The sequence below is a fragment of the Babylonia areolata genome, chromosome 20 (assembly GCF_041734735.1).
Source record: "Babylonia areolata isolate BAREFJ2019XMU chromosome 20, ASM4173473v1, whole genome shotgun sequence".
Lineage (NCBI taxonomy): Eukaryota > Metazoa > Mollusca > Gastropoda > Neogastropoda > Buccinidae > Babylonia > Babylonia areolata.
Window position 1 is genome coordinate 19,453,313 of NC_134895.1, and position 15,524 is coordinate 19,468,836.

The window sequence follows — 15,524 nt, forward strand, 5'->3', positions numbered from 1 at the left end:
CACACACACACACACACACACGCAAAAACAAAACAAAACAAACAAAAAAAAAACGCTTGCGCGCGCACCTCAGCATTTACAGATGTATAACCAGAGTGAAGCAAGACCGGATTATTTCATCCGAGCATATTCACCAGTCCCGTAAGCTAAGCGTACTTTTCACAGGGTTCACGGGATCAATTAAAGTAGCGGTTGTTATGCTTCAGAAGAGCACCTAGATGCATACCCCCATAAAAGAGACTAAAGTTAGGTTTCGCATGAATATATCCATTCTTACTTTGATGAGTCTATTTGGCGCTGTGTTTTGCTTTGTTCGGAAGAGGGCACAATCTGTTGTCAAATGACACAAGCAAACAGACACACTCAGGTACACTGCCATACACAAACATCTCTCATTCTCTCTCACGCGCACACACACACACACACACACACACACATACACACATTCTCAATGCTATTGTGTGATGCCATCTAAGTATCAGAATACCCCCTCCCACGCCCCCCTCCCAGCCAGGTTTTGAATTGTGGTCCATGGTCTAACCTCAGTAAAACAATTTCTTTCGTTCGTTCGTTCGTCCCCCCCCCCCCCCCCACCCCCCGCCCCCCTCTCTCTCTCTCTCTCTCTCGCCTGTTCCACAGCGAAGAGGCAATGATATGACACTTCCAGCGCAACCATAGCCCCACATACACACACATTCTACCTCCGGATACAAGCTTCACCCCCACCCCTCTACTCCCCAGTTACCCCACCTCCTGCCTCTTACCTTACCGTCTAAACCCTCCCTACACCAAACCCCGTCCTCTCACTTTGTAAACGAGAAAATAATGTCACAGGTTTACAGGAGACTAACATAAGCACATACGAATAAACTGAGGGGAGGGGGGGAGGTGCGGGGTTGTGGGGGGGTGGGGGGGGGAGGTGGAGAAGAAAAGAAAAGACCCATATCCTCCATATCCTGCTTGGATAAAATGAGGCCAAAGAAATTGCTGTTGCACAGCGGGAGTATGGTTACCAACACTCCCAAGCGTTCCTTTGCGCACCTCAGTTCAAGGGCTGTGCGCGATCCAATGCCTCCAACGATTGGTTATTGTCCAGTAACGCCGCCAATCGGAGAATACTAGCTGCGAACGTTAGTATCTATTCTGGTTTCTGACACCCGATTCAATGCTGGTTGCAGAGCCGACATGACACAGAGAGGAAGCCTATGTGCATATAATGTGCTTGCGTCTCTTTACTAGCGCAACGCGAACCGGTGACAGCATATTACTGTAGGCCTTCTGTGCGAGAGGAATAGAAAGCGAAAAAAAAAAATAGAGAAAAAAGAAAATCAAGAGGTAAGTGTCAAAAAGACTGGGATATCTTGTTTGCTGAATCAGTAAGGTGCTATGTGTGATGTGTGTTAAACAATTCACATGTTTTGACGGCGATTGCTTTTATGACAACTCATTTTCTCTTTCCTGGATGTTGGTTAGTTGTACACTAACGTCACCGTATTGTTTGGATGTTCTGACAGTGGACTCTGTTCGTACGGTCTGTTGAGGTGATTTCCAAAGTCCAGTTTGTGGTGTTCTCAACGGTCTCGTAAAAACGAGCTGTGATTCCGTCGACAGGTTTTTCTTGTTCGTGTTCATGGTGGCGGGAACAACCACATTTGCGTGCCGTCAGTGAATTGTCATATGTGGATGCAAGCATACACACATGCACGCACGCATGGATGCATGCAAACAAGCGCTTAGTGCGGGCGTTTATGCGCACTCACACAGGTATACAAACAGACACGCATATACACACATAATTATGTACACCACAGGCACCCACGGAGTGACACACAGAGTTACTTATGCACACACATGTGACCCACACGTCTCTTACCCTCTCTCTTACATATGTACTCGCACACACACACACACACACACACACACACACACACACATTCTCATGCTGTCCACATCGAAAGACGAAAAAATCGAAGACTACACACGCACAATCACCCACTCTGACAAACAAACAACTATGCGAGCATTTCGACAACAGCTGGCAGGAACGTGACACGTTTTACACCTGTCAACCCGTGCTGTGTTACTGCACTCTTGTAGCAGCAAGCAGTCTGAGCATCAACCTTACGACGCTTCGTAACTCTCCTTCCGCCTCGTATATGTCTGGAGAAAAAAAAAACATTAAAAAAAGTCAACAGCAGTAACAATAAACCACCAACAAATGAACAGGAAAAAGGAAACTCGGTTTATCTCACATCTGCCTTCATTGTGACCGATGGAGCCACCCTCCATGTAAACTGCCACAAATTGGATCCAAAGCTTTCCTCGACCTCATAAGTATGGGAGAGGCGCCTAGGCACAATCAGTTAGGCGTTTGACTTCAGATCAAGTGATTGCCAAGGGGTCGAGGGCCCTGTTTGGGCTCTCTGTTGTGGCCTTCGGAAGAGCGCTTTAGTCCGATTTCCTTCACTCCAATCCGCCCAGGGGCCGTATTCAAGACAAAAAATTCATTTTGCCTTCAGGCAAGTTATCTTTGACATGGGACTCACGGATACAGTTTACCTTGAAGGATAAGTTATCTTCCTATTCAAGACACAAGCGCTCAGACAGCTAACCCATAGTCTTTTTTGAAAATCCCATGGTTCCCGTCTGTGCGTGCTCTCAGTTTCACTCCTCATCGCACCTCAGCTCGGAACATTGTGTTTGCAAAACACGTGCTATCCGTAAAGCACGCCTGTTTTCCTTTTTAAAAAAAAGAAAGAAAGTGCTGCAAAAGGATCCGCCATGTTTACTTCTGCTTCGTGGGCAGTCACCCTTGGCAGATACTGAGCGTAAATTGCCTTGCCTCAGACAGATTACCCTCAGGTACACATTTACCCTCAGGCACAATGTTCTCTTGAATAGGGCCCCAGGTGTGAATGAGCGCGCACCTCACTTCGGTCATGGACGGTGGTGTCTTCATGTTTTTCTTTTCCTGTTTTCTCTGTTTCACTAATTTGGGTTAGTCAACTATTTCAAATAACTACTACATAAAACTGGGTTTGAAATTTTGCACAGTTATTCTACAATGTATGATCTTTATTTTGTGCAGACCAGCTTTGATCAAATTGTCAAGATGATGTTATTTCAAGCATAATTTGAAAAAAAAACAACCCAAAAAACGTAAAATGTTTTAAGTCATTTAAAAAAATCATCACAAAATTTCTAAAATATGTGCTAGGAGTTTCTTGTTTGGAGGAAAGATGAAACAAATGATAATATGAAATGTAAAAAAAAGACACTAAAATATCTTGAATAAAACTAAAGTTTTAAGCATTTGATTTTATTTGTTTGGCGGCCATTTTGGATGCGTTTCCATAACGACGGGTGGTGAAAGTGAGCAAAAACATGTTTTTTAATATTTTTTTTTTTTTACAGTTTTTGTGCTGGTTTCAAAGCAGATTGTTTAAAAAAAAAATGCACAACGCAGCAGATCTATTTGTGACATTCGGGCCACTCGCACCCGGAGAAAGCGGGTCGTGTGTGTAGTCCGGAAATACATTATTCGTGTGACATGGGGGGGTGGGAAGTGGGGGTTGGGGGAGAGAGAAGCGTGTTAGTCTGTATGAAAGGCAAGAGGTGGCGCGGAGAGAGAGAGAGAGACAGACAGACAGACAGACAGACACAGCGACAACTCCCTTTTCACGACAGCGCAGAATGAGCCACCCCCTTCCTCCCCCTTCCCTCCCCTCTTCCTTCCTCCTCACCCCCTCCCTCCTGCACCTGATCAGTCCGCTAGATTTAGGGCACCAAAGTACTGGCTCCTCGTTCCGCTAGGAGTTTTATGGCCAAACGTTAACGTTACTGCATTCATGCTCCCCAACAAATGGACTTCTATACTTAACCGTTTAAGATCGCAAGCGACCGCGATAGAACACAGCACCAGAATGTTACACTAACCTAATGAACAACAATGGACAGCTTATTGTTGTTTTTGTTTTCCAGCCACAAAATAAAATCAACCGAGACTGTAGAATGATTGTTTTTGGTTTGTGATGACTGCATTTGGTCCAAACAGTGGCCGAGAATTGTACATCAAGAGTCGTCGCATGCACAAAGTGTCTTTGCCGCTGACAGCAAAATCAATCTTCGGCATGCAACGGAGCATGGATTTGTGATCATGGCATCAGATCACAAACATCCTAGTTCCCGAAAGAAGTGGTTTGAGGATTCACGAAAACGAAATGTTTATATGGTATTATATTCAATCATATAGGTAGAAGGCTATGCCTAAAAGTAAACTGGTTATAAATACTCCGTGAGAATTGATTTATCGGAGATAATGTTTGTGAATGACAGGTCATGATTACAAAATAGTGATAATGTGTTTTCGATTTGAAGGTTAAAGATTGCGTGTGCGTATGTCGAATGATCGGTATAAGGACAAGCCCTGAGCTTCTGTTGTTTTTTTAGGAAGTGTGGGTGTGTTCCAGTGTACTTTTATCTATCTCTGTGCCAGCTGAATCAGTTGATTTGAATTTGTGAACGTTGTAAATGGAGAGAAGTTGCCGCTGTTTACTGTTGTTTAATCCTTTACTATTTCAGCCTCCTTGTTCTTTCATTTCAACTCTCTTTCTTGTAGCAGTTGGCTCTTTTCACTTCCACGAAGAGCATGCTGCACACGGTACCTCGGTTTATCTCGGTCTCGCCCGAAAGACTAGCACCTAGACCACCAAATAAGGTCTTGCAGGAAGGAGGGAAGGGAATGGGAATGAAAATTCGCGGCCCTTGCTGGAATCAAACGAGGGAATCTCGCTTTCTTGTCGAACCCTTTGTTGCTAGGCCATAGCTCGCCTGCATTGATATACACATGTGGCGTTGTGGTTTTGTCACTGAGCGCTGTTGAAAAGCTGCGAAGCGAATACTGTTGGCCTACATGAAATCTTGTTTACAAGACCTGCCACGCATCAAGTTTTATGACCGACGTCTGTAATCAAAATCCTTACCTTGAGATTCAAGACGAAAGCGTTAAGGAATGCATAGTTCTTCCTCTGTCTCTATGTTCGTCTATCTGTCTGTCTGTTTCTGTCTCTTTCTCTCTATGCTCCAGTGCGTCGAGTGAATATGTGTGTTAGAGAGAGAGAGAGAGAGAGAGAGAGAGAGAGAGAGCGGATGGGCGGGGTTGTTTACAGGTAATGGTATCTACTTACTACGCCATAGTCACTCTTCCTCTTGTGTCTCTGTCTGTGTGTCTGTTTCTGTCTGTCTCTCTTTCTGTATGTTCCTGTACCTCCACAAATCCTCTCGTATGTCGGTACGTTCGTTTTAATGATATCATACTAATGTGTGTGTGTGTGTGTGTGTGTGTGTGTGTGTGAGAGAGAGAGAGAGAGAGAGAGAGAGAGAGAGAGAGAGAGCTGGAGGTAGGGGATGTCAAAAGGGGCCGTGGTGGGATGGGATGTGTGAGAGGGCTTAATAGTTTGAAGAAGGTTATCGAACAGATTGACGATGTGCTTTTTCCAATTATTGCTGTAATCGAAACTGCTTATCGGAATGATTTCTACCTCAGCCTTTGTCCCACTGTTGCCTTTGACCAAATTTGTTCGTTACTGTCCACACACACACACACACACACACATGCACGCACGTACAATTCGAGCACAAGCACGCTGATGAATTGACGAGTACAATTCAAGATGGGCAGACTTTTCCACAGCGGCTACTGTGGGTTTAGTTTGTCCCCTGTTTTCTCTGCCTTGTCCTCTTCTCCTCTAGACTGTCATACATACACATACAAGCGCGCGCGCACACACACACACACACACACGCACATGCGCGCTCGCGCACATACACACATATATGCATGCATGCATATATATATATATATCTCATGTCTGTCTGTCTGTCTGTCTATCTCTGTCTCTGTCTGTGTGTGTGTGTGTCTCTCTCTCTCTCTCAACTTCCGACATTCAACAATAGTGATAGCATCTAGCACTTATTTGGCGCAGACTCCCCATATAAACTACAATAGTGAATAACTAGCATGCAACAGAAGAAAAACTACTTGAGAGAGAGAGAGAGATACAATCCAAGACAAAAATTGCAAATGCCTCTCGAAAACAGAACAAAAACGGCATAAAAAAAACAAAAAAACCAACAACAAACAAAAGCAAACAAAACAGTGAACTGCACACCACACCACCGAGAGCGCCCACCCAGTAAACGGAGCCAGTAAAAAAAAAAAAAGTAAGCGCTTCTAACTCTAATAGTAAAGAGTAGTAACTCTCTGCATTCACAAGGTACACAACTTCTAAGTCAGTGCTGCTTACGCCACTCTCAGCAGCACTGACTTGAAGCTATGTACCTTGTGAATGCAGAGAGTAATCACTCTCAGCACTGACTTGAAGTTGTGTACCTTGTGAATGGAGAGAGTTACCACTCTTTACTATTTGTTAATTATTTCATCCCCTGGCCTCATTGTTAATTTCCAGCTTATAACTCTAGTTGTTGTTGTTGTTTTTCAGCCATGCCGGCCAGTCCAGGCCTTCGCCCGGGTCGCAAGGGAACTGCTGCCATCATCATCGTCGGGGTCATCATCCTCATCGCCGTCCTCACCCCTATCGCCTACTTCGCCTCCATGAAGAAAGACGAGGAGGCAAAGGAGGAGGAGGTGGAGGTGGTGAAACGGAGCGGGCGGGTGGATTGCTACCCGGAGAGGAGCAGCCCTGCCGTGACCCTGACCCGTGAGGCGTGTGAGGCCAGGGGCTGTGAGTTTGATGAGGAGGCGGCCGCTGATAATGACTTGGGTGAGTTGGTGAGTGAGTGGGTGGTGCGTTGTGTTGCGTTGCGTTGCGTTGCGTTGTGTTGGACTGTATTGTATTGTGTGTGAGGCCATGGGCTGTGACTTTGATGAGGAGGCGGTCGTTGACAGTGACTTGGGTTAGTGAGTTGGTGGGCAGTGCGTTATGCTATGTTATGTTGTGTTGTGTTGTACTGCGTTGTGTTGTGTTGTGTGGTATGTATAGTCATGGTCATGGCAGATGCACAGGGACTGTCATGGGATATGAGGTACATAGTCACTCCGAATAGGGACATGTCTTAGTAGATAGGAGGTACATATTCATGGGCATGGCAAGTTCTTAGGGACTGTCTTAGACAGAAGTGTAGACATGGTAATGGCGAATACATGGAGACTCACTTATGTATATAGTCACTACAAACATATGGTGACTGTCTTAGATATGGGGTACATTGTAATGGCAAATAGACCTACGGTCTTATATAGGTAGTACATAGTCATGGTCACGTCAAGTGCATTGGGCTCTGTCTTAGGGAGTGGATAGTCATGGCATATAGGCCTACATAGGAACTGTCTTAGATAGGAGGAGTGTAGTCATACGCCTACATAAAGACTGTCTTAGATAAGAGGTACATAGTCATGGTCACGGACATAGGGACTGTCTTAGGAGGCATATAGTCATAGTAACGGCAAATACATAGGGACTGTGTGTTAGAGAGGAGGTATATAGCCATGATACATTGGAATTGTGTCTTAGACGGGAGATACATAGTCATGGTCACGGCAGACACACAGGAACTGTGGTTTGGGGGAGAGAGGTAAAGAGTGGGTGTCACGGCTCGTTGGCGATCTGCGTGCATGCCTGTCTGCATTTTTTTCCCTTCTCTTTTCCCCCTTTCTCTCTCCCTTCTTTCCCCCCTCTCTCTCTCCCTTCTCCTCCTCTCTCTCCCTTCTCCTCCTCTCCCTTCCTTCTCCCCCCTCTTTCCATCCCTCTCCTTCACCTCCCTCTCTCCTTTATGCTTTTGCACGTGTGGCATGTCCCTTCTCCTGAACGTTTTTTTGAACTCTGAGCGAGTTCAGGAATCTATCTGGTCAGGAAAGGAAGATTTCTCTGGGCTGTTGAGGCCAAGCTTTGCAGAGAGACGGGTCGCCGTTCCAGCGTGCGTGCTGTAGGGCGCCGTCGGTGAAGTAGTGGGGGCGTTTCCCTTTGTCACCCCTTCTTCTGTATTAGTCTGTTTCACTCTGGGCCAGTGACGTGCCTGGTGGCAGGCTTTCTGGTGTTTCCTTCCCTTCCGTGCCGCTGCCTTCGACGGGTCCTCAGAACACAAGCCTGGACACTTCCTCACTCCCGTTCCCACTCCCGCTCCCACTCCATACTTCCCTCGTACCCTTTCCCACCTTCCCACTGTCCCTCTTGCCGACCAGCTTCAGCCATCAAGCTACAAGTGTCTGTTTTCAGCTGTCAGCGCGAGTTTGAACTCTGGCAGCGGGGTTGAGCAGCACTGGCGCTGCAGTTGACTGTAAATGGCATAATTAAATTGGGCGGTGGTTAGACAGAGGTTATTATTTTTTTTGGTTTGTAATGCCTTGTTTTGTGGCGTGTATTTATTTATGTATTTTTTTTGGCATCACCACAGTAAAGCAACGAGCTGAACTCTTCTGTGTCTCTGTGTTTGTGTTGTCGGGACGTTAGCTAGTCTGGGAAGGGGTGGGGGTTCATGGGCAACCCCTTACGGGTTGTGACAGTGGGTCAACACTGATCCCTTTCCAAGGTGTCCCCTGTTACTACTCGTCGGAGCGCGGCGTGCAGTACAGTGTGAGCCGTGAGGAGGAGATGCCCTGGGGAACCAGGCTGCACCTGAAGGTCAACGGCACGTCCCCGTTCCGCATGGACTTCATCCGACCCGTCCTGGACGTCCACATGCTGTCTGACCAGCTGGTCAGGTTTACGGTGAGTCAGTACAGTAACTGGGTGGCTAGCTGCTGTCGTTTAGTGACTGGTTTTGTTTGGGGTGTGTGTGTGGGGTGTGGGGGTGATGGCGTGGAGCGTGGGGGGACGCTGTTGGTTTGCGGGATGTTATCTTGTTGGTTGGTTTTTTGGATGTCTGTGTATGCGATCTGTTTGTTTGCCTGTCTGTCTTTCTGTCTCCCTCTGCCTCTTTATATATATATATATATATATATAGATATATATATATATATAGAGAGATATAGATATATATATATATATATATATATGTTTGTCTCTGTTTCTGTCTGTCTCTGTCTTTCTGTCGGTCTCTCTGTCGGTCTGTCTGTCTGTCTCTGTATCTCTTTTCTCTCTCTGTATTCTCTTTTCATTTGACTATGACTTCTGGGGAAAGCTTTCACAGTGAATGTCTTGACACTTCGTCGATTGTCGTTTTTTGTTTAGTTGACCGATTTCTTGCTTTCTCTTGTTCTTTGATAATTTATTTATTTATTTATTAATAAATGAATAAATTAATTGATCAATTCATTCATTCATTTGTTTATCTATCTAAGTACACACTTTCTCGATTTCTTTGTTTCGTTCATTTACGCCTGCATATTCGTGTGCGTGTGTGTGTGCGTGTGTGTGTGTGTGTGTGTGTGTGTGTGTGTGTGTGTGTGTGTGTGTGTGCTCTCTTCTTTTATCTCACGCTCTAAAAAAAAAATGTTCCCTATGTTACGGTAAAAACAACAACAACAAACGCCTCACCATGGAGAGGTCACATTTCACGCTGTCAGCATTTGTCGCCCCCACGCCCCCCCCCCCCCCTCTCTCTGTCTCTCTCTCTCTGTCTCTCTCTCTTCAGTCTTGACATGGCCCTGTGCAATCGGCTGGAATATAAGCAACAAGAACCCGAACTCTCTCCCTCTGTCTCTTTCCAGTTTGACGATGTATTTGCCTCACCACCGCGCTATAGAGTTCCCCTGCCACTGGATCTGCCTGAACGTTCAGGGAACAGCACCACCAGACTGTACGAATTCCGGATCACTGACCGCTCCAAGTTGTCGTTCGTCATCATCCGGAAATCCACCGGCACCATCATGTAATGTGTGAAGTGGATGTAGAGTATATGTGGATGATGCTTGATGTTCGTAGTATGAAAAAAGACAAGAAGAAACAGAGTGGAAATTCTTTACAGCCTCATGTAAAGTGGGGAAATGAATGTTAAGGTTGTGGATAGCGTGTGTGTGTATATAGGTTGTTAGTGAAAATAAGGGGTGGGGTTGGGGTGGGTTCTGGAAGTGGGTACATGTTTCCAGTCTCAGTTTGTTGAAGAATTAATATCTGCTTAGATGTTTCTTCTCCTTCATGTAATGTGTGACGTGGATGTAGAGTATGTGTGGATGATGCTTGATGTTCGTAGTTTATAAACAGAGGAAAACAAAAACCTGTTTTGTCTCAGATTAAATCTATATCTTAATAATAATAATAATACTAATAATGGATACTTATATAGCACACTATCCAGAAATCTGCTCTAGGTGCTTTACAAAAACGCTTTTGATAACATAAAACATTATATCTATGTTACATACACACACCAAAATGTGACTATACACACACACACACACACGCGCACGCACGCACGCACGCGCACACACACACACACACACACACACACACTGCATACATACATTTTAACATACATGTGTATCTAACAGCTACCCTAACACATACGCACACATAGGCAGGCACAAACTTACATAAACACACGCACACACAATACACATTCATATACATGCATGTAGTTGTGGACCTGCCACAACTGAACTTATTGCTGAGGGAAAATGTGAGTTTTGAGACGAGATTTGAAAGATGCGAGGGAATCAGAATGACGGAGATTATCAGGGAGCTTGTTCCACGTCTTTGGCGATTGAAAAGAAAACGATCTGTGTCCATAGGTCTGTCTTCTGACGTGAGGTATCCTGAGAAGTCGAGTATCTTATCGGATGTTCTCCCAGTCACTGTCTTTGTCTCTGTCCCTCTGTCTCTTTCTGTCTCTATCTGTCTCGGTTTCTGTCTCTTTCTCTCTGTGTTTCTTTCTCTAGCACTCCCTCTCTATGTCATCCTTATTAGTGACTGTCTGTTTGCACATGTGTGTGTGTGTGTGCCTATATGCGTGCGTGCGTAAGCACACGTGTGTGTGTGTGTGTGTGTGTGTGTGTGTGTGTGTGTGTGTGTGTGTGTGTGTGTGTGTTTGAGAGAGAGAGAGAGCAAGCAAGAGAAAGAGAAAGTGCGCAAGTAATTTATTCATAGTTGTCCAAAGTGCGTGTTACATAATCGCAAACGAATAGGAATTATAATACCAACGTGTATTCCAGACGAACATTTAGAAAATAGAACAAACTTAACACACGAACACATCCCGAGTGCTCTGTAGACAAATAAAGCCAGGCTAGTCAATATGTTTTCATTTCCTCACGCCATAAGTAAATTAAACCTGAAAAGAAAATGGTCTTAACAGTACAGATGTTCAACCACTTTATCTGCATACAGAACAGGACAGCAAAATACGACATTGCTCCCATTTGCCTCATCTGCATTGCATAAAAGGGATAACATATATACGAACCATTTACCTTTGTATCTGAAAAGTGGCTTGCAACATCTGACACTCCAAACCTGAATTTAGGTAAATATTGATGAAAATAAATGAGGTTCCACGAATTACAAGTCTCGAACATTCTATATTCTAAAAATCTGTTACTGGGCCATATATGGAGGGGGGGGGTGAGGGGAGAGAGAGAGAGAGAATTTACTTATGGAACGAGTTCTCAAAGTTAGACTTGTAATGATCGTTGTCTTGGCCTTGGAATCGGTGCCAAGAGAAACTTTTCCCCATACACCGAAGGCATTTAAGAACTTAGGAAGAAAACATCTTTTTTGAAAGTATGAAAATGTTTTCTTTTCTTTTCTTTTCTTTTTTCTTTTTTGGTCGTTCGGTTTGCTAAGTAGAACCTTCAGAAGTTCGTGTCTAAATATTCACAAGCGAATTTCTATAACGTGTTTGTTTCATCATATTTGTGTGTACATCATTGATAAAGAACGTTCAATTTCAAGGGTGTTTCTGATCTCTCTCTCTCTCTCTCTCTCTCTCTCTCTCTCTCTCTATATATATATATATATATATATATATATGTGTGTGTGTGTGTGTGTGTGTGTGTGTGTTTATGTTTGATATTAATCACGCGCGTTGTACTGCAGTAAAAGATTTTAACCACTGTTCCCCCACTGTCCAGATTTGACACTGGTGTCGGAGGACTGGTGCTGTCGGAGCAGTTCCTGCAGCTGAGCAGCAAACTGCCGTCTGCCAACGTGTACGGCATGGGAGAGCACTCCCGTCCTACCTTCCGACGTCAGTTCAACTCCTCCAATGCCTGGCCCGCCTTCACCCGAGACGAGCCACCGGCTGGAGGGCCAGCGTTTTTGATGCAGCCACCCGGGGTGGTTGGTACACCCTTTTTTCTTCTTCTCCAAACAGAGATTGTTTATAGATTGTTTTGTTGTTGATTTTGTTTTCAATCACTCAACACACACACACACACACACACACACACACACACACACACACACACACACAGATGATTTTTTTTTTTTTTATTATTAGGTGTAGGTCCCCTCACGAAGGCGAATGTGTAGGGAATGATTTATGATTATTATGACACCGTTTACGAGCTTCGATACAACAGAAAAGACATTAATAGAGACCTCGGGTGAATTAAGAATAGTATGAAATGATTTCTTAAAGGAGAACGAGAGAGAGAGAGAGAGAGAGAGAGAGAGAGAGAGAGATTTTGGGAATCAGTCTTGGAACATTTTGACGAAGGCATTTGGATGCAGCCAACGCCGCGCCTTTTGGCCAAGATCAGCATCTTTAAGATGAATCTGTCTCTGTTGCACTAGTCTCTTTCCTGGTCCATTATTCCGCCCGGAATCTCTTTCTAGCCGTGTGTGTGTGTGTGTGTGTGTGCACGTGTGTGTGTGTGTGTGTGTGCACGTGTGTGTGTGCGCGCACGTGTGTGTATACGCGCGTTTGTGGTGCGTGTATGTTTTCAGCGCAACTTCAACCTGTACGGGGTGCACCCCTTCTACACCTGTGTGGAGGACGACAAAGGAAACACTCATGGCGTCTTCCTTCTCAACAGCAACGCACAAGGTCAGTGGAGGCTGGTGACAGTGACTTTAATTGGTATAACAACCTGTGGGCATTGATCCGATAGAGAGCACTTACCGTCACAAAAAATAAAGGACAGGACTTATTCGATGGTGAGCATTATTACATCACAGGAATATGATAGGTTGTTAGAGAGCATTTCACGTTACCAAAAATCCAATGTACTTTTTCTTTCTTTTTTTAAAAACTTGTTTTATTCAATATAAGTACTTAGTAGAGTAAATAGCCACATTCAGTTGCCTGTTTTATAACAGTTTGAATAAAAACAAGTACACATAGGAGTGAAAAAGTGGGGTGGTGGTGGGTGTGAATGCATATATGAGTGAGAAAAGAAGAGAGAAAAAACAACTGAATGTTCGATGCATTCACATACAAGTGGGAATCAATTGCTCTGTGTTGTACAACAGACTGCAGATATACAGCACACTGTTTTCAGTAGGACTTAGAATGTCAGACCTCAAAATTTTTTTTTTTAGCATGGTAATGATAGACACATTTCATGTTCACATTTTAAGCAAATGACTCTAATATGTGGGAAATAAAAAAAGCCAAAACCAAAACACATGGTGAATGCTATCTTTGACAGCATGAAAAAAACAACACCCACGGCAAAAAACAACAACAAAACAACAACAAAACAACAACAACAACAAAAAACGCATGTTGCCATCTGATAATCCCGTTTCTTTCAAAATCACATTTGTCCTGATTCACCTATGTACTTTTATCTTTCCTTTCCCATCCGTGATTCATTTCCTCCGCTGAATTACCTTACTGCGTGAATGATCTCAGCAAGGTTAAGTGTGCTTTACCTTAAAAATTCAAGACAGTCTTCGCATATACATACCGTAGAGTTAAGAAAATGGTTAGCGCTAAGCAAAGAGAGTGATGGTAAGATCGCACATGAAAGCGAAACCAGATGCCAGTTGCATTGCTTGGTTCTAACTTTTTGACAGTTACACGTGACTAAATACCTACGTTGACCGAACTACGCCATTGGTCAGTTCCATACGACACACAGTTATTAGCGGGTTACTAGGCTCTTCCGTCCGAGCAATGCAACTGGCTCTAGGGCCTGATTAACACTAAGGCCAAAGTCCCAGAAAAAGTTACAGGTGTTAGGGTTGATAACTGGAGAAACACTTACGTCTCGCCTTTCATTTCTTTTCCTTCTATTCATTTCTTTCTTTCTTTCGTTCTTTTTCTACCTTCCTGCCTTCATTTCCTCCACTGATTTTACATGGCACGGCAGAATACGAGTTCAGCCCAGGCCCCATGCTGACGTGGAGAACGATCGGAGGTGTGCTGGACTTGTTCCTCTTCATGGGACCCAGCCCTGAAAACGTCGTGCAGCAGTACACCCAGGTACCGGCACCGCCATGACTGCGGGGCACTTGTTTCGTGAGACTAGCACACAGACATAAACAGGCATAGACATACCATCACACACACACACACACATACACACACACACACACACACACACACACACATACACACACACGCACACACACACGCACACACACACACACACATACGCGCGCGCACGCCCACGCACGCACGCACTCACGCACTCACGCACACACAGACGGACACACCCACCCACCCCCCCACACACACACACAAACACACACACACACACACTGATCTGTACTCCCAGGTACCGACACACACTCGTGCGTGCGCGCGCGCACACACACACACACACACACACACACACACACACACACACACACACTGAAGTCACCAAACGCTGTAGTACCTCACCATCCAACAACAATCACCTGACGTATGAATACCTATACCTTACCTTCTCACGAAAATTACCAGACATACATAGTTATATCCCCCCCTCCCCGCTCTTCCCCCCTCTCTCCCCCCACCCCCTCATTGTCGACAGCTGATCGGACGACCCATGATGCCTCCCTACTGGGCGCTGGGCTTCCAGCTGTGTCGCTATGGTTACAACAGTCTGGCCAATCTCCAGAGAGCTGTGAACGACACCTTGAAGTACAACATTCCTCTGGTGAGTTGGGAGCAACTCTGTTGGGTCTGTGTTCACTAAGTACGGTGGTAAATATTGGAGTTTGGATATCGGGTTGGTTAGCTGTTATGAGTTTCTTTGTTTACATGTTATGGAGCCTCTCTTTGTTGTTGTTGTTGATATGCCTGCAGTAAATATGTCAGTTTTATGATTATTCGTTTTAGTGTACTGTCCCGATGTAACGAGACACAGAGAGAGACAGACAGACAGACAGACAGATAGACATACAGAGACAGAGAGACAGAGAGAGAGAGGGGGGTGGAGGGGAGAGAAAGGGAGATGGAAAGAGCCAAAGTAATGAAAAGAGAAGAGTAGTCTACCCTCATCGTCTGCAGACGACATTTTCTCGAGTGGCTCCAAACTGAATGCAGACCAAAATGGAACGTCCTTTAAAAAAAAAAGAAAAAAAAGAAAGAAAGAAGAAAGTTTTACCTTATTAATCACGCAACTTGCGATATAAAGGTAAGTCCAACTAAAATGTTTACGCTTTCTGCCTTTGGGCTACGTCGTTGTAAGGAGA

General features: G+C 44.7%; 1 protein-coding gene across 2 annotated transcripts in view; it reads left to right on the plus strand.

Annotated features, from left to right (window-relative positions):
- Positions 1-1,024: 1,024 nt before the first annotated feature.
- The window catches only part of LOC143295298 (putative maltase-glucoamylase 2), a 39,175-nt gene continuing 24,675 nt past the window's right edge, over positions 1,025-15,524 (plus strand). Inside the window, exons 1-8 of one of the 2 annotated variants that reach the window (XM_076606921.1) lie at positions 1,025-1,335; positions 6,501-6,782; positions 8,548-8,726; positions 9,668-9,828; positions 12,026-12,233; positions 12,843-12,942; positions 14,213-14,325; positions 14,861-14,986. In XM_076606921.1, coding sequence (XP_076463036.1) covers positions 6,503-6,782; positions 8,548-8,726; positions 9,668-9,828; positions 12,026-12,233; positions 12,843-12,942; positions 14,213-14,325; positions 14,861-14,986 — 1,167 coding nt within the window. In that variant the 5' untranslated portion in view covers positions 1,025-1,335; positions 6,501-6,502. Of the gene's footprint in view, positions 1,336-1,521; positions 1,542-6,500; positions 6,783-8,547; positions 8,727-9,667; positions 9,829-12,025; positions 12,234-12,842; positions 12,943-14,212; positions 14,326-14,860; positions 14,987-15,524 lie in introns of those variants that run through there. The other variant, XM_076606922.1, reaches the window with a different exon arrangement.